This window comes from Chiloscyllium plagiosum, chromosome 17, assembly GCF_004010195.1.
Source record: "Chiloscyllium plagiosum isolate BGI_BamShark_2017 chromosome 17, ASM401019v2, whole genome shotgun sequence".
Classification (NCBI taxonomy): domain Eukaryota; kingdom Metazoa; phylum Chordata; class Chondrichthyes; order Orectolobiformes; family Hemiscylliidae; genus Chiloscyllium; species Chiloscyllium plagiosum.
In genome coordinates this window covers 15,888,178-15,912,817 of record NC_057726.1, presented here as the reverse complement: position 1 = coordinate 15,912,817, position 24,640 = coordinate 15,888,178, and the positions used below count along the sequence as shown (strand labels likewise).

At 45.6% G+C, this 24,640-nt stretch overlaps 1 protein-coding gene across 3 annotated transcripts in view; it reads right to left on the bottom strand.

Annotated features, from left to right (window-relative positions):
• Nucleotides 1-24,640, bottom strand: part of gse1b (Gse1 coiled-coil protein b) — a 602,615-nt gene that overhangs the window by 282,920 nt on the left and 295,055 nt on the right. For all 3 annotated transcript variants that reach the window (XM_043706595.1, XM_043706596.1, XM_043706598.1), the window contains exon 2: nt 7,823-7,997. In XM_043706595.1, the coding sequence (XP_043562530.1) occupies nt 7,823-7,997 (175 nt within the window). The remainder of the gene's footprint in view (nt 1-7,822; nt 7,998-24,640) is intronic.

Genomic DNA, 24,640 nt, shown 5'->3' with positions numbered 1-24,640 from the left:
GTGGAGGGCGTGGGTGGTGTCCCGAACGTAGGTGGGGAGTTCTTGGACTAAGGGGGAACAGGACCGTGTCGAGGTATGCAGAGATGAGTTCGGTGGGGCAGGAGCAGGCTGAGACAATGGGTCAGCCGGGGCAGTCAGGTTTGTGGATTTTGGGCAGGAGGTAGAAATGGGTGGAACCTGAAGAAGGGCTTATGCCCGAAACGTCGATTCTCCTGTTCCCTGGATGCTGCGCTTTTCCAGCAACACATTTTCAGAGGTGGGGTTATGGTCAAGGGGGCAGTAGTAGGAGAAGATGTCCGCGAGCTGGCGTTTAGCCTCAGCGGTGTAAAGGTCGGTGCGCCAAACTACTACCGCGCCTCCCTTGTCTGCCGGTTTGATAGTGAGGTTGGGGCTGGAACGGAGGGAGTGGAGGGCAGCACGTTCCGAGGGTGAGAGGCCAACATTTATCTATCAAATGACCTTAGCTAAACAAAAACTAACCCGTCAAATCACCTCTTTAGCCTTTATTAATGGGAGTCTGCTGTGCGCCAATTAGCTGTATTGGAACAATGAATGGACAATGTGAACAATTCATTGACAGAAAAGCCGTTTAGGACAGCTTACTGACATGATAGGTGCTAAATAAATGCACTCTTTCTTTGTCTGTTCTTTTGAATGAAGTTCTCTGCCATACCGTGCTGTTATCTATTGTTCACTCTGCTAAATCTGTTTGTGCACATTTCATTCAAAGCCTGAAACACTGGTGAAAGGCTGGGTGACAGTCAGTTCTTAGTATGCACTTTATTTGCATTGTCACATTGTGTTGAGGCTTAGACAAGGTAATGGTGGGAAGAACATGGTGCAGGTCATCTTAACATTTAGTTATTCATTCCTCAGCTAGTAAACTTCGAGTCAGATACATTAGGGACATTGAAATTTCTCTTGGATAGGCACATGGAAGATAGTACAATGAAGGATATGCGGGTTAGTTTGATTTTAGAATAGGATAAAAGGCTGGCACAGTGGCTCAGTGGTGAGCACTGCTGTCTCCTAGCACCAGGAACCCGGGTTTGATTCTAGCCTCAGGCGATTGTCCTTGTAGAGTTTGCACATTCTCCTCTTATCTGTGTGGGTTTCCTCCAGGCGCTCCGGTTTCCTCCCACAGTCCAAAAGTGTGAAAGTTAGGTGAATTGGCCAAACTAAATTCCCCATAGTGTTCAGGAGTGTTAAGGTTAGGTGCATTAGTCAGGGGAAATATGGAGTAATAGGGTAGAGGAATGGGTCTGGATGAGTTACTCTTCGGAGGGTCAGTATGGACTTGTGGGGCCGAAGGGCCTATTTCCACACTGTAGGGATTCAGTGTTTCTAAGTGAACATTGAGGGCCGAATGGCCTGTACTGGGCTGTCCTGTTCTATGTTCTATAGAGAGAGATGGTGCTGTGCTGGCTAAGCTAATGGACTAATAAACTGAAGATTAATATCCCAGGCCCAGAAAATCAAATCCCATAGTGGCCCCTGTTGGGATTGAATTAATACAATAAATTAATTAATTACCACAATTCTGGGATTAAATGCTACTGTCAGCAAAATCAACTATGGGGGAGGCCATTTGGTCCCTCAAGTCCGCTCATTCATTTAAAAGTGACTCATTTGACTGTAACCTCAAATCTACATCCCACCAACCCCAATAGCTGGGATTACTAGGAATTCTGCCTTTAAAGTAATAACCTTTGATATTGCACATAATTAAATGCCTTCTGGAAATCAAAGTACAGAACAATCACGGATTTGCCTTTATCCACAGCAGTACTCCCTCAAATCTTTTTTTGTCTGGTGTGTGAGCCGAGGGAGTGTGAGCGGAGGAGTGACGTCCAAAACGCTAAGTCAACACATCAGCACATCAAGTTCAGAGGAACTTAACGTGGCTGCAGAACTGCACAGCTACATCACACATTATTTCCTCAAAGAACTGTAACACATTGGGTAAACATGATTTCCCTTTCACGAAACCATGTTGACTCTGCCTGGTACATTGAACTTATCGATATGCCCTTCATTCACAATAGTTTTTGACATTTTTCTGATGACAGACATTAAGCTAACTACCTTTTGTTTCCTGCTCTCTGTCCCCTTCTCCTCCTCAATAGCATTTACATTCACTGTCATCCAATCTAATGGAAACTTTCCAAACAAGGGAACTTTGGAAAATTAGAACCAATGTATCATCTATCTCATGAACCACTTCTATTAAGATTCTAATGATGCCACATGATTTTCATGGATGATTGTCAAAAGGCTTCTAGTTTATTTATGTCCTTTAGGGAAGCAAATCTGCCAGGCTTATCCAGTCTGGCCAACAGGTGACTCCAGACCCAAATGAATGCGGTTGATTTTGATGACTCTCCAAAATTGTCGAGAATGCTTCTCATTACAAAAGAGTTTGATGCTCACATCCATGAACATTTTTTTAAAATGTTACATAAGCAGCCAAGTTGCAACCTCAGGTTTTTAGCCACATACATATTGCTGTTGCTTATGGTTTCTGCTGTTAACATGTAACACACTGAATGTAGAGGACAAATGTACAACTAGTATTCAAAACTTGACCTGCGAGAAAAGCATGTCCATCAACTCTCAGAAAGGGAATGAATGACAGATTTGGGATTTTGGAAAGAGATGCATAGAAGCTTGGAAAATTAGAGTAGGCCATTTGGCCCATTGAGCTAACTTCACTGTTCAACATAATCACAGCAGGTCCTCTAGATCAGTGCCATACTGCAGCTTGCTCACCAAATCTCTTTTTGCTAAGTTAAAAAATCACACAATACCAGGTTATAGTCCAACAGGTTTAATTGGAAGCACACTAGCTTTCGGAGCGACGCTCCTTCATCAGGTGATTGTGGAGGGCTCAATCGTAACACAGAATTTATAGCAAATCACACCCCAGTCCAACACCGGCATCTCCGAATCATGACTACTATCTCTTTTTGATGTTAGTGTATGGATATCTATCATTTTCTTTCCCATGAGCAAGTTTCCATCAGAAAACTTGAATTGAAAAAATAAATTGCAGGTAGTTCAACTTGTTCTACTGTTGTGTGAGGTCCACACAAACCCATTGATTTGATTGCAGCCTGCCACCCATAGAAATCATTTCCTCAGTTGAGGATTTGACCATGAAATAAACCTCGATTTGTTTGTTCCTACGTTTACTTCAATCATTTTCTGTTTTTTGGGAGTTATGTTGTACTGCTCAATGTGATGGCGAGCCATAAATGACTATAGAAGACTGAATGCCAGGAGTGCCTCAGGGCAGCAATTGGGGCAAAACACAATTGACTTTCATAGATGTGGACGAAAGGGGAAGGACGGGAATTGGATTGAATACCCATTTGAAATTGCAGTCCTGTTCTGGAAAGTGCATCTGTACAAAATTGGGAGGATGTCAGTGGTTCTATCCAGGGATGAGCACCTGCAGTGTATTCACAGACTATCCAAGATATATCAAGACTAGTTACTTGGGTGAGGAACAGGCAAGCCACTGGTATCTATGGAAACGTAACCTCTGCAGCAATCAAATGGCTCCTGATGAGGGGTGAACAGCTGAGGCTGAACAGCAGAGGCTGTGTAAGGCTCTGGTCAGGCGGCATTGGAATATTGAGAACAGTTTGGGGCCCCATATCTAAGAAAGGAATGTGCAGTCATTGGAGGGGGTCTGGAGAGGTTTACGAGAATGATCCTGGAGACAAAAGGCTTATCTTATGAGGAACGGTTGAGGACTCTGGGTTGCACTCAGTGGGGTCTAGAAGGATGATGGGGAATCTCATTGATACTGACAGAATATTGAGGAACCTGGATAGAGTGGACACGGGAAAGACAATTCCACAAATAGGAAAGAATAAGACCCGAGGGCATAGCCTCAGAGTGAAGGAGCGACCCTTTATAACTGAGATGAGGGGGATCTTCTTCAGCTAGAGGGTGGTGAATCTGTGGAACTCATTGCCACAGAAGGCTGTGAAGACCACATTATTGAGTGCAATTAAGACAGAGACAGGTAGATTAGTAAGGGATCAAAGGTTATGCGGAGAAGGCAAGAGAATAGGGCTGAGAAACATGTCAGCCACAATCAAATGATGGAGCAGACCTGATGGGCCAAATGACCTAATTCTGCTCCTATATCTTATGGCTTTTTGGATTTGGGAAGTTTCTGATAATATCACTACAGAACTGAAGATGAGGAAGGACTGTAAGACCAAACAGGTCAGTCATCTGATTTCCTCTCCATGCTTTACATGATCCCTGAAGAATTGACGAAGATTACAAACTCCCATCTGAGCCACTGCAGGAATAGCCCACATCCTCCACAACATTAGATGAATCATGTCACTTGTCCTCTGGGGCAATCAATGACATTCACAGTTGGAAATGCATCAGTTCCACAGGGGATGAACCCTTCAGAGCTGTGAAACATCACTGGAGGCCAACACAACATTGCAAGAATGAGATTTTCCCTCTTTCCCTCACACACGTTCCCTTTATCCATGATCTCACACATAGCGACAATGATATGGTTACCATTGTTCAACACATTGCCAAGTCTGCACAAGCATCATTCACAGATGGCCCTCACATAAACAAATCAAACTAGCCGGGTCGGGCATTTAGCTGGATTTGTATAGTCTCAACATCTGGGACCACACATCTGAGCAAACTCTCTGGGTGAGAGCTGCAAACAATTAATCCTATTATCAGGCAATTGGTCCCAGAACAAACAACAATCATGTAGAGATTCTCACTTTTGACTGGATCCTCAGAGCTTTACTGCAATAGGGTGTCATTAAGGCAGGTTCCCCTTGAATTTTAACGATAAGAACCTCGTGCTAATTGCTGCCCGAACAGCTCAATGTTGCACAAGAGCTCCTGAAGGAATTGAAAATGCTAGTTTCTCTGCAAATTAAGTCATTTCACTAGACATTGTGAAATGGCTGTAATGGTTATAAACAGAGACATGTAATGACTATGATTGGTGACACACTGACATTGTCAATTGTTCTTTCTCTGAAATAACCATTTAGTGACTTCTCTCAATGGCCCAGTGGGTAACCTATAACCTTTCACAGTACAAGAGGTCTGTTTCATTTGTGTTTCTGGTTTGCTGGTTTGACCTGCTTGAATTCTGTTCGTCTGGCGCTTTGTAAAGGGCTGTCTCAGCAGTTTTTCCTCATTGATGGAGAGGGAGCCTAAAATACCACATAGGACCTGTGTGAACAGCATGAGAGGTGTGCAGATTAAAGGGGAAATGGATTTATAAAGCATGTGTGGTCTGCAGGGTCCTATTTTACTCACCCAAAACAAGCCAGCAACATCAAAAATCTTAGGCACCACTGAGTAAGACCTGTGGGAAATTATATAAGGTGCTCCACAGTAAGCAGGAGAAAGCTGATCGAGTGCATAAAATGCTGTCATTTGCTGAGTGAAAGGTATCTGTGTCTCTGCGGAAAATGCTTTCTTTAGAATCACTGAGTCGCTGTAGTGTGGGAAGAGGCCATTTGGCTCATCCGATCTGCACTAACTCTCCAAAGGGCATCCCACCCAGATCGAGCCCCCTGACTCTAACCCTGTAACCTTGCATTTCCCGTGGCTAATCTACCTAACTTGCACATACCTGGACATGATGGAGCAACTTAGCATGGCCAATCCACCTAAGCTACACACTTCTGGACTGTGGGAGGAAACCAGAGCACCCAGAGGAAACCCACACAAAGGGAGAACGTGCAAACTCTACACAGTCACCAAAGGCTGGAATCAAATCCAGGTTCCTGTCACTATGAGGCAGCAGTGCTAACCACTGATCCTCCATGCCACACTTTTATTTACTCTTTCATGGGACATGGATATCAGTGCAAGGCCAGTATTTGTTGCCCATCTCTCACTGTCCCTGCTATGTAGCCTGTTTTATCTGCAGTACAGTACAGCCACAGTTCAATTAAAGAAGAATTCTAACCCAGGATTCTAACCCTGTGACAGTGAAAGAACGGTGATAGAAGTTCCAGGTCAGGTTAGTGTGCAGCTTGGAGGGGAACCTGAAGGCGGTGGTCTTCCCCTGGGTATACTATCCTCGTCTTTTAGATAGATAGTAAAGGTCACACATTAGGAAGGTGTCTCTGTAGGAAGCTTGGAGAATTGCTGCAGCGCACCTTGTAGAGCAGTGGTGGATGCAGGAAGTGGTGAAGGTGGTGGATGGAATGGCAATCAACTACGTTATTCTGGATGGACAGCAAACGGTAAGAATTCCACCACCCTCTTGACCTGAGGCTTGTAGATATTGGACAGGCACTGGGAAATCAGCTGGTGCATCACTCAGCCCGGACCTTCTCTTCCAGTCACAGTGATTGTGTGGCTGCTTCAGTTCAGTCGTTGGTCAATGGTAACCCTCAGAATGTTGATAATGGAGAGTTCAGTGAAGGTGATACCATTTGAATGCTGAGGAACAATGGTTAGATTCTCACTTGTGGTCATCGCCTGGCACATACTTGGCATAAATGTTACATGCCATTTGTCATCCCAAGTCTGGACATCATCCAGGTCTTGATGCTTTTGGACATGGACTGCTTCAATACCTGAGGAGTCGTGAATGGTGCTGAACATTGTGTAATCCTCAGTGAACATTCCCCCCCTCTGACCTTATGATGGATAGATGTTAATGGAGCAGCTCAAGATGATGTCTTGAGTGTCCAAGAGCGACCCAGCCCTGGTTGGTGTGCTCGAGATATAACAGAATAATTTTGAGATGCCCCATCTATTGGGACAAACACACATAGGATCAGATGGAATGCTGATCCATCCTGCCCAATATTATTTCCATTGATTTGAATGGGAAGTAACATTGTATGCAGTGTAAACCTTGCTTTGCACCCAGTCCCTGTTACAAAAGATGCTAATTTTACCACATTGCTGTAACAACCTGCAGCAAACTCCCAGGCCATTGGTTTATAGTCATACTGTTTGCATGTAACCCCAGGAACAAATAATGCATCTCCAGGTCAGGGATTAAAATGGCCAATACTGCCAGAATTAATAATACTAATCGGGACTCTTTCATCTAATGTGACTGCTGCTGGCTCTGGGGATCCCACCATCAGTCAGTGCTCCCTCATCAGTGAGTGAATTCTACACTCATGGTAGGATTTCCTAGAATGCCAAGTGCCAGCCCTCACCAGTCATCTTTTAATGTGTGGTGAAAACAACACTAGATGGCATTTGATGCCACTGACTGGTTAGTAGGAGGAGCGGAAAAAGGGCTTTATGATGGATGGATGTTGATGGAGCAGCTCGGAACACAACACAATGCTCTAACCACTGAACTGAAGCCCACAGCGACCTGGATCATTATTCCTTACAGAGGCACACTGACCCAACCCACTGTAACCCATCTGGGGCTGAAGTTAGGAACAATATGTGAAGCGAGCAAGAGGGAAAGAGAACATATGAGACAAGAATACAAATGAGCAAACCCCAAACCAAACTGACAGATATTAGACACCATATAGGCTGTCTATAGGGAAACATGTATAATTCAGCATGCAAAAGCTGAGAAGCTGTTAAACCTCAGGCTATCTATGTCCCCTGTAGGTATCCAGGTTGTGTGATACATCAGCCTGGTTCAAAGTTCATTATTCCTTGAGCTACTTCTATGCAACAGCTGTTAAACAGCAAGTGCTAAAAACATGAGCAATGTCTCCACAATCCAACCTGTTAATGAGCTTTCACTGAGCCTGCTCACACGACTGTCATGAAAGAAACTGCATTTCTGCTGAGCGGCAAGTGGCTAAAGATCACGTACTTGTGGTTTTGTGGTCCACACTCCCCACATCCACTGCTGGCCGAGGCGAGGCCGTTGGGATGGCGTCCGGGCTGACTTGCTTAATCCCCTCTGAAGTCTCCCCTCTGCCTGGAGGAGAGCTCCACGTGCCCTGCTTCTTGTTCAAACTGGAAAGGTGAAGTGGCAGAGGCGAGTCCTGTGTGAAAACGGAGAGGAGGAAGATTTTAATCCATTTGGAATTCAAAGTGAAGGCTGCTGTGTCCCTCACCACGCCTTGCCAATCCCTGCCACCCCACCCCTCTCCCAACTCTTCCCCACCCTCCCCACTCCTCTCTTAACACTTGAACGTACAGACCAGTTTTCATTTCAAGGCTATCTACAGCTTGTATAGCAACTGCCCACTGTCCAAATACCATACACAAGATAAGTTTGCTTCATTAGACATTTCTCTCCCTCACCCCCTTTCCCGAAAACAGTGGCTCACTTTTCACTGGCATGTTCTGGCACCCCAGGTGAATGCTGTGCATGATCTTTGGCAGAATACATTAGAGTCCAGTCTCATCCTTAACCTGATGCCAAGAACACACTTACTTCCAAGACACATTGCTGGGTGCCTGGCTTGCTTCCCTCTCTCTAACCAAGATCTGTTGAGACAAGGCATAATGTTAGAGCCTACATTAGAGTGGTTCTGGAAAAGCACAGCCAGTCAGGCAGCATCCGAGGAGCAGGAAAATCGATATTTCAAGCAAAAGCCCTTCTTTGGAATCAGCTTTCATTCCTGAAGAAGGAATGGCTTTTGCCCGAAACGTCGATTTTCCAGCTCCTCAGATGCTGCCTGACCGGCTGTGCTTTTCCAGCACCACTATAATGTAGACTCTTATTTCCAGCATCTGCAGTCCTCACTTTTGCATAGGTTAGATCAAATACTGTGGCAGTTCAGATCTGGTAGCACAGCACCAAGCTTGAGCATTGAACTCTCTTGTTTGTATAGATCCAACACATTTCCCTTCTTTCTTTTCTCAGTGGATGCTACATCTCAATAGAAAATACAACTTCCCCGCTGCCCCACTATATGCTCCTCTGGGACTGTGGCAACTTTGCTCACTTACATGGGGAGTCCACTCGTTACAGACCTGGGTTAGATGGCCCATGGGTTTCCTACTCCATCTAGTGGTTCAATTGAGAACCAAACAAACAGCCCAACAGACAGAAAGTCCTTCTCTCGCCCTACAACCCATAGGCTTGACAGCTAGTTGTTACGATTGGCCTTAACCTCTCATTCAAATCATAAAAGAGCTCAGCAAGATTTTTCAGGAGACAACCATGCCATGGCTTCAGGAGACTGTGCGGTGAAGTAAATCACTCAGTGGGGGATGCAGAACAATTACAAGTGAGCCACCCCAATGCATATTTGAGGAGTGAGAAGCTCTGCACCAGATGCACCATGGTGACTGGTTGCCTTCCCAGTAGTTTCGCTCATGACAGCCAAGCAATTCACCAGCCTCAGCTTTGTTTTCTGCACACCATGTTCGGGATTGCTATGTGGAGTTAAAAAAAAAACACAGGCAGAAAGCAAGTACTGGATTTAATTCACAGGCCAAGCTCACAGTCGTGAAACCCTGATTTCATCACACTGTGCTTCACCTCTCTTCCTAAGGCATAACATTACAACTTCAGAATGGTTGACAATGGTTGTTTGAGGTCTACACGGCTTCATTATAATGTTGGGAATTAAGAGCTGCATAACACATGTGACACTTAAAACGACAAAGAGCTATTAAAGGGTAAGTGTTGGGGAGAATGCATATTCTAAAGGGCATCTCAACTAGCCTTTCTAAGAATGAGTTGGGCAAATGGCAGGTGAATATGAAGCAAAAAGAAACCGAAAGATGCAGGCAATTGACAGCCTCGCACATTCAACCAGAAGACTTAGCACTGTCTAAGGCCACAGCACATCCTTTCATTGCTTTATTGCAAATTAAGTACCTTTGAAAGTGTTGAGACTATTACAATGTGAGAAACACAACAGCCAATATTCTCACAGCAAGATCCACTACAGCCCTTCCAAACAATAAAGTGAAAAGATTATATAATCAGTTAATTCATGTTGATTATGGATAAATATTGGTCAGGATGCCAGTGGTTAACACTTTAGCAGCAGCTGACATCTCTGCTGCCCTGCACCCAGTGAAGGCCAGGCTTCAATGGCCATTGTCGAGAGCTGGGAAAGCGCAGCAGGTCAGGCAGCATCCGAGGAGCAGGAGAATTGACGTTTCAGGTGTAAGCCTTTCAATGGCCATTGCAAAACAAGTGTGACCATCATGGGTTTTCAGTGGGCATTTGGTTAAAGAAATGACAGATCATTGGTTGACAACCTCTCTTGCTACAATCCCCCTACAAGCAATGACAGACTGGAAGTGGAATGCCTCCAAAATGGCTTCCAGTGTTACAGTTCATCAGGAATCCTGCACAAATTGTTTGCCAGTGGGAGCTCTGCTCCTCTGGTTTCTGTGAATGCCAGTCTAAGGGACTCAGTGAATGACCACAGCTCACCTCCAGTAGCAGCCTGAAGCATGCAATCCCATCTCCCTTCTTAAGACAATAAATAAAACTACTAGGAACAAAGAAATCGGCAACTCAGCCTCTGAAACCTGTACTTGATACGATTAGACCATATTTGATCTGTTGCTCAACGCCATTTACCCACCTTGATTCAATAATCTTTATTATCCAGACCTCATAAAAATCTATTCACACAATATTTTCAACTGACTCCCATCCGAAACAGCTTTTGGTGAAAGAGAGTTCCAGCTTTCCATTACATTTTGTGTGAAGTTATTTCTAACATCACTCTGGCTCTAATTTTCAAGTAATGTACTTTAATCTGATGCGCCCCACCAGAATCATCCTATCAAATCCTTTAATTGTCTTCAGTATCAAAGTAAGATCACTCCTTAATCTTCTACACTTAAGGGAATATAAACCAAGTCAAGACAACATATCCTGATAACTGAATTCACATAGGCCCAACGTCATTCTGGTGAATCTGTGCAGCAACCCACCCAAATATGTTTCCTAAGGTTAAGGGCTTTTGCGGCACAGTGATAATGTCCCTACCTCTGAGGCAGGAGGCCCAGGTGTGCCATAAAATGATGGGCGGCACAGTGGCATAGTGGTTAGCACTGCTGCCTCACAGCGCCAGAGACCTGGGATTAATTCCCATCTCGGGCAACTGTCTGTGTGGAGTTTGCACATTCTCCCTGTGTCTGCGTGGGTTTCCTCCGGGTGCTCCGGTTTCCTCCCACAGACCAAAGATGTGCAGGTTAGGTGAATTGGCCATGCTAAATTGCCTGAAAATGTGTTGCTGGAAAAGCGCAGCAGGACAGGCAGCATCCAAGGAGCAGGAGAATCGACGTTTCGGGCATGAGCCCTTCATGATTCCTGAAGAAGGGCTTATGCCCGAAACGTCGATTCTCCTGCTCCTTGGATGCTGCCTGACCTGCTGCGCTTTTTCAGCAACACATTTTCAGCTCTGATCTCCAGCACCTGCAGTCCTCACTTTCTCCATGCTAAATTGCCTGTCGTGTTAGGTGAAGGGGTAAATGTAGGGGAATGGGTCTGGGTGGGCTGCTCTGTGGACGGTTGGTGTGGACTTGTTGGGCCGAAGGGCCTGTTTCCACACTCTAAGTAATCTAATCAAAACCCTAAACAGGCTGATTAGAAAAAATCCATCTTTCCCGAGATGCAGCCTGGTGGATTGAGTGTTCCAGTTGGAGTCTATGTGACAGTTGTGGTGTAAACTGGGTAAAATAATTGAATAAATGACATGACATCTCCTGAGTAACCAAGTGCCTGCAGCAAATAACAGCAAAAAGTCATTTTTAAAAAAAGTGATTTCACGATTGCTGATTCAATGTAATTAGTTGTGCCCTTTTGATCAGCTAGTCCATTCACTCCTGACTGCATGGGGAATCATGTTGGCATCTAGTGCACACAGTGCTCTCCATTGTAATTCCAAGCCCCTGTAACCGGTGGTGGAGAGTTCAGACTTGAGCACAAGAAATTCGGGCGCACTATACCGAGGAAGTGCAGCACTGCCGTGGTGCCCTAACTCTCGCTGTCATGATGACGTTTCTTCCCCAGGTCTTGTGCAGTGGTCCAGTGAAGGCTAACACCTCATGTTTCACTCAGACGCTTTACAGCCTTTTGAGTTCAACAACCTCAGACATGAACTCAGCCCTCCGTTATATATCATTTCACCTCAGTGCCTGTGTCTTGTTTTCGTGTTTTTGCTTTCAGATTCTGACTTTCATCCTGCTATTTACACCTACCTTGGATCGATGGTCATTTTTCTAAAACCATCATCAGTCCCTTTTGTCTTTTGTTTGATGACTCCTTTGACCTGTAATCTCCCTCGTCTTCTAACCTTTCCTTGTTTTTCCAGTGCTCCGCCCCACCTTTTTTAAAATAGCATATAATCCACTACACTTGCACCTCTCTTCAACTGAAAAGTCAAATTGCGCTCGAAACGTTAATTAATGCTGTCTCTCTCTCTCTCTCTCAGATGCTGCCAATCCTTTTATTCTTCATCTGTCCTCTGCAGTAGATAGAAAAGGTCCAATGGCACTACGTAGAGGAGGGGGTTGGGGGTTCTCCTCAGTGTCCAGCCAACGGTTATTCCTCAACCAATGCCAAGAGGAAGGAAAAAAGTCTTTGTGGGAGTTTGCTGTGTTTATAATGTCAGCCATACTTCCCGCAACAGTGACTATGTGGTACCTCACTGGTTGAAACTTGCTTCAGGTCATCCTGAGGTTGTGATTGATGCCGTTTGAGGCCGTTCCTACATTTCACACCTCCAGCCGCTCCCAAAATGTGGGAGAGTTCAGGGAGGGCCGAACTCCTGCATCTTCCGTGTGGTTTACACCCCAGCTCCACAAGCACAAAAGTGTAAAGTGAAAATATTCTTTCAAAGTGACTAGACTCCTTAATATTTCATTTAAATAAAACATGCATTTTCTTTTCTTTCTCACAATCTCAGGGAAAATACTCAGTCAATGAAGGACATTTTGCAAATTTACTCACGTTTGTAATGCAGTAGCTGAATGTACAATAAACTTCCACAGAAAGGAATGTGATAATAACCCGATCGTCTTTATTAGCGATAGTGCTTGCAGGATAACTACAGCCAGGACTCCAGAGAACTCAGGACTTAGGGCAGCACGGTGACTCAGTGGACTGCTGCCTCACAGCGCCAGGGACCCGGGTTCAATTCCAGCCTCGGGTGACTGTCTGTGTGGAGTTTTCACATTCTTCCTGAGTCTGCGTGGGTTTCCTCCCACAGTCCAAAGATGTGCGGGTGAGGTGAATTGGCCACGCTAAATTGCTCGTAGTGTTAGGTGCATTACTCAGGGGTGAATGTAGGGGAATGGGTCTGGGTGGTTGCTCTTCGGATGGTCGGTGTGGACTTGTTGGGCCGAAGGGCCTGTTTCCACACTGTAGGGAATCTAATCTAATCTAAATTTGCTCCACTTCATAAGAGTACATGGAATCTGTAGATGGGCCTCTGTACAACATTTAATCAGAAACATGACAGTTCCCAACAATTCACTCGAGTAAAAGCTGAGATTTTCTACTCAAGCCCCTGGAGCGGGACCTGAACCCCCGCCCCCCCCGCCCCCACCCCATACCATCCAAAACTACCAGATGAGAATGGTATCAGTTGAGCTCCAACTGACAGCTTCCTCAAGAGAGATCTGAACTGTGGACGAAATTTTCCAAATCCTTTTCCAACTGGCCATATTCACTGGACCAGTATGTAGTTGAGACCAGATGTCCAGATATGATAAAGAGTGAGGTTGAGCCATTCAATTCTTCCAACACTGACTTGGCATCCCCACTTGCTAATCGGTAATTGTGATGCACAGACCAATTATAATTTTGATTAATTAATTCAAATCTTCATCTCCTATTGCCTTCAGGGTATTGGGTCCAATTCCCTCCAAGTTTCATAATTGCAGGATGCCCATACTACAAAGTTGTCACTATTGTCGCTTCCACAATACTGGGATTATCTTGGGACTTGAGTATCACTGGCTGAAAACTGCAGGTACTATGTCAGTAATTAAATGCCTTTAGTTTTTACATTCCCAGCAATCAGTTCTGATAAAAAAAAAATGAACATAATGGCCTTCTTCTGTGCTGGATTGACCCCAGTTAGAAATTTCTCCTTCAGCATAAACCAGAGAATGTAATAAACGAACCATTAACAAAACCGTGGCCTTGAAACGTGAGAGGTATTAGCAGGGTGATGAATCATGGTGTAAGACTGACATCATTTCTTGAAGAATTTTGTCCCACTCAGACACCCGTTTTCAGCTCAGTTTTGCATTACTGAATTATTTTTCTCAAGGCCTCAAACTTCAAACAATCCCCCCCCAATCCTCACCATCTCTCTCCTCCTCCTCCTCCTTCATCGCACAATACACAGTCCGAAGCTTGGCTGCCCTGAATGACCAGGGTCACAAGACAGAGGAGATGGTGTGCAGGTTACCCTAGGTCATCCTACCATGCTTCACAGATCAATGAAAATTGGGGGAAGACTTAGATTTCCGCAGCAACAGGAAATAAGGTCTAATCTTCCCCAGTCAGCAATGCAGTTCAGTCATTCGATTTGTGGGGATGGTTAACTGCTCACTGCAGTATTGGAACAGTGTAACATGAAACATTTAGTCTGCAGTAAAGATAAACCCATTCTCTGGCCTTCACCATGCTACCACAATCCAGTTTTATGTGTGAAAGCAGCAATTACATTCTCTTCAGTTACTGCAAAGAATTCCCAATCTCCTCTCCAACTGACAACAGTTCTAGTTGGAATGAAACACTGATGTTATCTAATAACCCCAACTGGGTTTGAGAACACTGGCTGCATATCTATCTCCCAGCCTGTCTGTCTTTATACTTGAGAGAGAAATGGATTGGATGGATAAGGAAGCAGCTTTCTCCTTGGGGTCTTGAAGGTGCTCATCCAGGTAACACCATTGCACATTCTTATTTTCCCTTGCCACCTTAGCAGAAACATTGGTAACCAGTCCCAATCCCATCTGGTAACACACCATGGAGCTAAATGCCCTATATCCAATGGACGGTGGGTAAGCATCAACCCGCTTAGTGAGGGGCCAAATTTCTAGTTTGCCAATTAGGCACGAGGGAATTTTCAACTTCACACTTCAATTTGTTTTTGTACAGTTCTGAAAAACACAGGTCAGTCTTGCAAGAAGATGTAGCATCTCTCCAACCTACTCTCCTCCAAGACATATGGCAAACTAGTAGTTATAGTATTGGGCTTGTAACGCTGGGATAAGTTGTGAAACTGGTTTCAATCAATTCAGTTCGTGGTCAGTACTGGAGCTAGGGGTGTGGATCACAGAAAATGAAAAATTCATCGGGTGACTAGTGAAAACCTGCCGACCTCGTCCCATCTCTCTATTGATATGTTTCAGGTTTATGCCGTGAAACTGACCCATGAAATGGCCTGATGAGCTATTCAGTTATGGAAGTACACCTACTGGGCAAAAAGGAATGGATGATAGACATGACCCCTGCCAACAGGGCCTATGGCCTGCAAACAAATGAAACATTGTATGCCCTACCAACCATTATGCCACATGAATCCAACCTGAATTAGTTCCTAACAAATGGGCGGCACAGTGGCTAGCACTGCTGCCTCACAGCACCAGAGACCCGGGTTCAATTCCTGCCTCAGGCAACTATCTGTGTGGAGTTTTGCACATTCTCCCTGCGTCTGCGTGGGTTTCCTCCGTGTGCTCCGGTTTCCTCCCACAGTCCAAAAGAAAATGTGCAGGTTAGGTGAATTGGCTATGCTTAATTGCCCATAATGTTAGGTGAAGGGGTAAATGTATGGGAATGGGTATGGATGGGTTGATCTTCGAAGGGTCGGTGTGGACTTGTTGGGCCGAAGGGCCTGTTTCCACACTGTAGGGAATCTAATCTAATCTAATCATACTTCAACATCACTCCAGGCCACCAGGGTTGATGCACTAAGGGCCATAGCAGGATTAGATTCCTTACGGTGTGGAAACAGGCCCTTCAGCCCAACAAGTCCACACCGACCCTCCAAAGAGCAACCCATCCATACCCATTCCTGTACATTTACCCCTTCACCTAACACTACGGGCAATTAAGCATAGCCAATTCACCTAACCTGCACATTTTCTTTTGGACTGTGGGAGGAAACCGGAGCAAACCCACGCAGACATGGGGAGAATGTGCAAACTCCACACAGACAGTTGCCCAAAGCGAATAACATATTGCCCATATTTCACCTTTAGCGTCCACATATCCTAATCGAGATGGTGAGTTGAAAGTGATTTTGTTTTAAAAAAGCATAGCTTGGTTTCTTTCCAAAGTTACTGTACTTGCAGGAAACTTGCAAACGAAGTTGCCAGCTTGATCATTAAAAAGGTTTGGCCTGGTGGCATAGAAGGTGATGAAACAGCAGAGTGGGCTGCAAAGATATACCACGCTGAATTGTCAATCCCAGTTAAAGTGGAGCTCCCTCGTGTTGATGGATGTGATTGGGCAAGTCACCCTCCATCAAATCACTCAGACCTTTAGCAGCCTGTCAGTGTGGCGACGGCAGAAACAGATACTGCCCCTGCCTTCATGGCAGTCAGGCTTTGCTACAGCACTCAGGTGCCCCAGCAACAGAAGTTGGCCATTCAGCCCCTTCAGCCTGTTCCTCCACTGAACTAGATCATGGCAGTTCTGCCCCGCTATCTCATCCAGCTCAGCTCCAAAACACTTCATATCCTCACCAAACAAAAATCTATTCGTCCCAGAGCTGAAATATTTAATTGGCCTCTCCTCAATTACTTTGTGAGTACCTACCGGGAATCCGAGTCATCAACATTTTAATCCATGTTCATTTTAATACAAGATAATGAAATCTGCAAAATGCCAGGATTGGAGCCCATTGTCTTCCACAGTGAGAGAGCAATGGATCATAAAGGACACCAGACTTGTTCCTAGGGTGATGGGACTCTCCGATGAAGAGAGACTGGCCAAACTGGGTTTTGAAGAATGAAAGGTGATCTCATAGAAGCTTACAAAATACTTCAAGGGATAGATAGAGTAAGGTGCCTGGCCACTTATGGAGTCCTGCGTCTAACTCTGGTCTCCCTGCTTTAGGAAAGGCTTTGAAAGGGTTCAGAAAAGATTTACAAGGATGTTGCCAGGGTTGGAGAGTTTGAGCTATAGGGAGAGGCTTTACAGGCTGGGATTATTTTCCCTGGAGTGTCAGAGACTGTGAGGTGACCTTATAGAGGTTTATAAAATCAGGAGGGGCAAGGATATGGTGATTGGCCATGGTCTTTTTCCCAGGTTAGGGGAGTTCAAGACTAGACAGCATAGGTCTCAGGTGAGAGGGGAAAGATTTAAAAGGGACCTCAGGAATAACCTTTTCAAGCAGAGGGTGGTATGTGTATGGAATGAGCTGGTAGAGGGAGTGGTGGAGGCTGGTACAATTACAGCATTTAAAAGACACCTGGATGGATATAGGAATTGGAAGGGTTTCCAGGGATATGGACCAAATGCTGGCAAATGGGACTAAATTCAGTGAGGATATCGGTCAGCATGGTCGAGTTGGACTGAATGGTCTGTTTCTGTGCTATACTGTTTGGGAGTCTAAAACCTGACTGAAAGCACGATTGAAAAATAAGGGGGACTCGAAGTCTGAGATGAGAAAGCATTATTCAACCAAAGGCTGTGTACCTTTGGAATGCTCTCCCACAGGGGTCCTGTGGAGACTCAGCCTTTGTACACATTTAAGGTAAAGATTTCAGATTATCAATCACGCACAGGGTTAAGAGATCAAAGTATTCGATCAGCCATGAATGGCAAGGCAAGCTCGAAGGGCTGAATAGACTACTCCTGTTCCTTTGATCTTAACAGAGCTGCTGTTGAACAAGGTCAATTTTCAAGAAGGAATAGGAACAGTCAGGAAGAGGAATACAGAATTGTCTGCTGCACAAACCAGTCAGAAGAAAGGGAAATGAAAATTGAGATGCGATAATAGACAGCAGTGCAGCAGAGTGTGAAACAGAGATAAGAAAGGAGAAATGTGCACTGCTATTGTGTGCAAATAACAGAAAAAAAGACTTGCATTCTTCTAGCGCCTTGTTATGCCCCAAAGATACTCACAAGGGACGAGTTGTCTTTCAAGTGGAATTGTTGTTGCTATGCAGGCAAATACATCAGCTCAACTACTGTCTTCATCATAAATGCTGGCTCAACATACACTGAAGTGTCTGATAAGATCTTACATTACTATGTCACTTTGATGTGAAACAATTCCACATGAACAAGAAAATCCCACGTTCAAACTACCGCAAGAATTTCAACAATGCTTTTACAAGTATAGAAACGGGGTGAAGGAGTCAGTCCTACCAGCTTGCTCCGCTATCCAATCTGAGTTTGGCTGATCATCCTCCTCAGTCCCCTGTTCCCGTTTTCACCCGCACACCCTTTAGCCCTCGGATCTATATCTAACTCCTTTTTGAAAACATTCACACCTTCAAACACCACAAGGCCCACATTCACATGAGCGACCGCCAAAGTCAGATGTTGCCTTGACTGAACTTTTCCTCCTGAGACACTTTTTCCAGTTAAAATCTGCCCAAACTCTCAGGTAACCCCAGTTCACTATCTCCTACGATGGTGTCAAGTTCAGTTTGATAACTCCGCTATAAAGGATCTTGAGATGCTGTGTTGGAAGAGAAAGGTACTATATAAATGCACGTTGTTGTTGTTGTTGTTGTTCCCCCACCCACCAATCACACGGGTTTTCAGCAGAGTTTCCAGGCAGGCTACTTGCGTTGCTTCCAAGTGCGGCTCTTTCAGGAACAGCCTCCCCTCCCACCCACCTCACGTCCCTTTAAGATGGAGCACTTTACAAAAGGCACTGGCTTCATCAAGAACTCAGCTCCGAAATGAAAACTGCCGGAGAGTCTGGAACACATTTAATTGCCCCGCATCAATCCACCAACCGAGGGTTTTGCAGCGTGGTACATGCGCAGGAGCTGTCCCTGCTAAGGGAAATTAATTAGTTTCAGTGGCTTGAAATGACCTGGCAGCCATATGGAATATGTTTAAAGCTGTAACCCCGATTTATCTTGTCACAGCCTGAAACCCTCCATAGATAGTCTCTTAAATTTCAATCTGTCACTGCAGAGCACAGTCGCTGCCTTTGTAAAAGATTGCAGCGCTGCCCAGTCTCTTACACAGTTCCTCCATCCACCCTCCCAGTTCATAAACAGTTCCCTGTTGCTTGGACCCCTCCCTGCTCCTCACCCCCAGCGGTTTGCCTGCTTGTCTGCCTGCCTGCCTGCCTGCCTGGGGTCGGTTCATCTCAGCTACTGCACCTTCGTGGCTGACAGGGCTGGAAGTGATGACCCTCCCTTCCCACACAAACACTGACGAGTCCAGAGTGATTCACTGGCATTGTCCAGAGGACATCACTTGCCCGCTTTTCATTGGCAACCGCCTGTGCTTTTCCTGGCAGAAGGCAGAAGGTCTCCTGTGACTGTGGCTGCACCAGGCGGATGGTGCGGAGAGGGTATGGATGGTGCGGAGAGGGATATGGATGGTGCGGAGAGGGTATGGATGGTGCGGAAAGGGTATGGATGGTGCGGAGAGGAGTGGGAGGGTAACGCTGTTGTGTGACCACACCTGCTGAAAAGCACAGCGATAGCCAGGGGTCTGCATAAACCAGGCCTCCTGCTCAAGATGAGGCCTGCGCATTCAGGCTGGCTGGATATCCACTACTCCGACTCTTTAAACAGTTAGACCTACAATACAATCCTACAGTGCAGAAGCAGGCCATTCGGCCCATTGAGTCCACACCGACCCTCCGGAGAGCATCCCACTCAGGCTCACCACCCTCCACCCCATAACTCTGTATTTCCCATGGCTAATCCACCAGCCCTGGTCACTATAGGTAATTTAGCATGGCCAATCCACCTAAACTGCATATCTTTGGACTGTGGGAGGAAACCCAAGGATCTGGAGACTACCCACGCAGACACGGTGAGAATGTGCAAACTTCACACAGACAGTTGCCTTAGGGTAGAATCGAACCCGGGTCCCTGGCACTGTGAGGCAGCAGGGCTAACCACTGAGCCACCTTTTATATTCCCTCCTTCACCCCTCACCCCTGGTTACTGCTTTTATATTTAAAATGTGCATGAAACAGAGCTAAAAATAAATCGATGTGAAGTATTAAGGGGAGCACTTAAATGCTGTGTCATATACAGGGGCTGGAGAACGGGATTAGAAAGTGACAAGGAGTCCAGGACCAGGGGTCACAGTCGAACAATAAAAGGTAGGCCATTTAAGAGTCAGATAAGGAGAAACTTCTTCAGAGAGTGGTGAGCCTGTGGAATTCCAAGCCACAGATAGCATCCGAGGCCCAAAACATTGAATGTTTTCAAGAAGGATAGGGTGAAATCCAAGATCTTTCCCTCAGGGTAGGGGAGTCCAAAACTAGCAGACATAGGTTTAGGGTGAGAGGGAAAAGATTTAAAAGAGACCGAAGGGGTAACTTTTTCACGCAGAGGGTGGTACGTGTATGAAATGAGCTGCCAGAGGATGTGGTGGAGGCTGGTACAATACAACATTTAAAAGACATCTGGATGGGTACATGAATATGACAAGTTGGGCTGAAGGGTCTGTTTCCATGCTGTACATCTCTATGACTCTATAGGCAATAGGATATGGTTCTTAGGGCTATGGGGATAAAAGATCATTTGGCCCTTTGAACCTATCTCAACTCTCAATATGATCGTGTCTCATCATCCAACTCAGTAGCTCATTCCCACTTTCTCCCCATACCTTTTGATCCCAATAGCCCTAAGAACTATACCTAATTCCTTCTTGAAAACAGTCAAATGTTTTAGCCTGAACCACTTTCTGGGGCAGAGAATTCCACAGGCTCACCACTCTCTGGTTGAAGAAATTTCTCCTCATGTCAGTTCTAAATGGTCTACCCCATACCTTTAAACTGTGACACCCGTTCTGGACTCACCAGTCATTTAGAGTATCTTTCCTGCAAGCACTGTGTCTAGGGTAACCTAAATAGCCCCATGCCTCTCCTCAATCTCCAGAATCTCCACAATCCTGCAGTTTCTCTTTACCTTCCAAATACTTAGTTCTAAGTTGCATCTTAGCCCATGATAGCTCATTATGTGCTGCATCCAGGTCCCAGGGAATACTACCAGGAAAGTGCACCCATGTTTCTGTGGCTGAGTTGTCTGTCAGGCTCCTAGCGCCCGACGTTTCAGAGCAATGACACATCTGCCATGTTTACCGGGCTGTCATCCAGCAAAGACCCGTTTCTCTGCCATTCACACACCCCTGGAGCTACATAAATGGATATTCAACAGTGAAAGCATGTGTCCCCATAGGGAAAGGTGTGGGATGGTGTAATACAGTGATAGGGTGAGGTACAATGAAATGGGAAGAGATGAATGTATACTTTACTGGAGGGCCACTGGTCATGTTTCTCTGTTGTACAATGTAATTTAAAATATCTGCAGCTTGTTCAGCCCAAGAAGGAGTGAAAGGCAGCTTTCCATTGTGACAGTGACCCTACAACTGAATCTACTTGCACATTTTCTCACCAAGTTCCTGTCCTCGGAGGACATCTCGGAGGAGAAGGGTGAGATTGTTACCCACCAACAGAGGGAAAGGACATGTCAAGGGAAAACTTCACTGTGTTTGACCTCAAGCATCTTCTAGTGTCGGTCCAGGGCATAAGATGCACTGCAGAAATTCACCAAACCCAGCACCTTCCAAACCCACTCGGAGAAAGTGAGGACTGCAGATGATGGAGATCAGAGTCAAAAGGTGTGGTGCTGATAAAGCACAGCCGGTCAGGCAGCATCCGAGGAGCAGGAGAATCGACGTTTCAAATATAAGTCCTTCCTGATGAAGGGCTTATGCTTGAAACATCGAATCTCCTGCTTCTCGGATGCTGCCTCGGATGCTGTGCTTTTCCAGAACCACTCTTTTTGACACCTTCCAAACGCACTCCCACTTTCATCTAGAAGGACAAAGGCAGCAGATACATGGGAACATCGCCTTCAAGCTCCCCTCCTGCCACCCACCATTCTGGCTTGGAATTATATCACCATTCCTTCACTGGTGCTGGGACAACATCCTGGAGTTTCCTCCCTAAATGGCATTGCGGGTCAATCCACAGCAGGTGGATGGCAACGGTTCAAGGCGGCAGCAGCTCACCATCACCTTCTCAAGGGCAACTAGGGACAGACCCAGCCAGTGACACCCACATCCCACAACTGAATGAATAATATTCAAGGCGAGGCCTGCAGTGTTAACAGCTGCCTTACTATAAAATGTGTAAATCCAAGCCAAAGCTTTTTTCACAATGGTGGTCAGCTACTGGGAGCTGCACATCTGCCACATATTTCTAAGACTGATGTCCTGCAAGACACGTGGGTTTTTTTTTTGGCTTGGGTCTCCTTGAAGACGGTAAATTAAATTATTTCTTACACCTTGACCCCATGGTGGTGACCCTGGGAGACAACATAATATGCTTCGATGGACAGTCAGCGAGCTAGGAAGAAGTAGTGTTGGTGAGGTTGGGATGGGAAGAGGTGGAGAAAATAATGAGGTTGGTCTATGATAGGGTCACATCCAGGGAATACCTATCCCTTTGGGCTTTCCTGACTCCCACCAACCATGCCAATCCATCCTATCCAGTCTGCTTGCCTTCCCTCCCAGCAACACACTATGCTCCATAACCTTTCCCTTGCCCTGTTCTTGCTTCCTCTCCTGTTTGTAAATCTGCTGACATGGAAAGGGATGCTCTTTGCCATCCTCTCATACCCACTCTAATGCCACTCTGTCACACCCATCAGTCAGCCATACCAAAGTCCACCTACTACTTCACTTTATGCACTGCAACCCATTTCAGTAACATTTCACATGGACAACATACTGACACTTCCCTTTCGGGGGATCAGTTGTTCTTGCTTAAAAGTAGTTAAGTATCACGTTCTGACAAACAGTGGTCGGATTGAAACGTTAACCTAATTTCTGTCCCCGCAGTTGCTGCTTCTCTATTTCATTTCAGAATTCCAGCATCTGGAGTGTTTTGCCAGCATCTGACTACAGATTGGTGAACCTTTCTTTACATCAGTCTACAGTTTGATTAAAATGCCTACCATTTGTGGCAGTGCCTTCAGTTTGCCTGGACCCCAAGCTCTGGACTGGTCCTTCTAGTATACTCTCCTCCTTTAAGGTGTTCCTTTAATCCTCCCTTTATGATCCTTTCTAACTCTGTGTCAAACTTTGTTTGAGATCAGTATGCAGAAGCACCTTGGGACCATGTTAACGACCATGGGCGGCATGGTGGCACAGTGGTTAGCACTGCTGCCTCACAGCGCCAGAGACCCGGGTTCAATTCCCACCTCAGGCGACTCTGTGTGGAGTTTGCACATTTTCCTCGTGTCTGCGAGGGTTTCCTCCGGGTGCTCCAGTTTCCTCCCACAATCCAGAAATGTGCAGGTTAGGTGGATTGGCCGGGCTAAATTGCCCATAGTATTAGGTGAAGGGGTAAATGTAGGGGAATGGGTCTAGGTGGGTTGCGGGTCGGTGTGGACTTGTTGGGCCGAAGGGCCTGTTTCCACACTGTAAGTAATCTAATCTAAAAAAAATGGTTGGACGATTTCACCTTTTGGAAAGTGTCTCATCTGAGAGAATAAGGCAGCGAGTAAAAACAAATCTTTCTTATATTTTCACTCAGGGTGCTCAGCACGAATGAAATATATCCATTTGACAGCTGTAACTCTGATGAGGTTTAAATACAGCATTGAACGTGTAGCCTTGCAGTACAACTCCCATGCCATCGATGTTCTTTACTATGCATTTCTGAGTTATGGTGCTTTCACAGGAGAAAGAAATGTGGAGAAAGCACTGTCATTCATGTAATGTATGATACAATATACTGTTGCTAAGTGTGTCAGTGATTCTGGCAGATTTTTACAAGTGCTTCAGGGAATATGGATGGAATGACAACCTCTTGAGCTAATTAACAGAATTCAAGGGCTTCGGATTGCTGTCACTGCCACCGTTATAGAACTTAGTCCACTTGTGGCCTCCCTTGGACTTCCAATAACACAGAAAGAAAAGGGTTAAGAGAAAGTGAGGACTGCAGATCAGAGTCAAAAAGTGTGGTGCTGGAAAAGCACAGCCGATCAGGCAGCATCAGGAATGAGGAAGAGCTTATGCTCGAAACGTCACCTCTCCTGCTCCTCAGATGCTGCCTGACCTGCTGTGCTTTTCCAGCATCAAACCTTTTTGAGAAAAAGGGTACCTCACCTTGTGATTCTTACCCAGTATACAAATGTTTTCTACTCTTTCTGGGGCTTTGGATATGGTTGAATTTACTCTGCAGCCCTCAACAAGGTGGTGCTGAGTGGTGTTTGTGGAACCAATGTTATCCATGTGGTACACATGGAGAACCAGCAATATACACGGTGTGTGATTTGAAACAGTGGGTAATGGGTTGCTGTCTTTGTCCTTCTAGAATAGGGCTGCTATTGCTGAAGGGACCTTGGTAAAGAGATGGTACCCACTGAAGCTATGGTGGAAGAAGTCAATGTTTAGCATGGTAATGGGCTGCTCCTCAAGCTCCTCAAGGTCCTGAATTGTGTTGAATTTCTTGGGTGTGGCTGAACCTCTCACTCACGATTGGTGAATAACTGCGTCCCCAGAGCTCTGATGTTACCTGTGTCTCAAGGA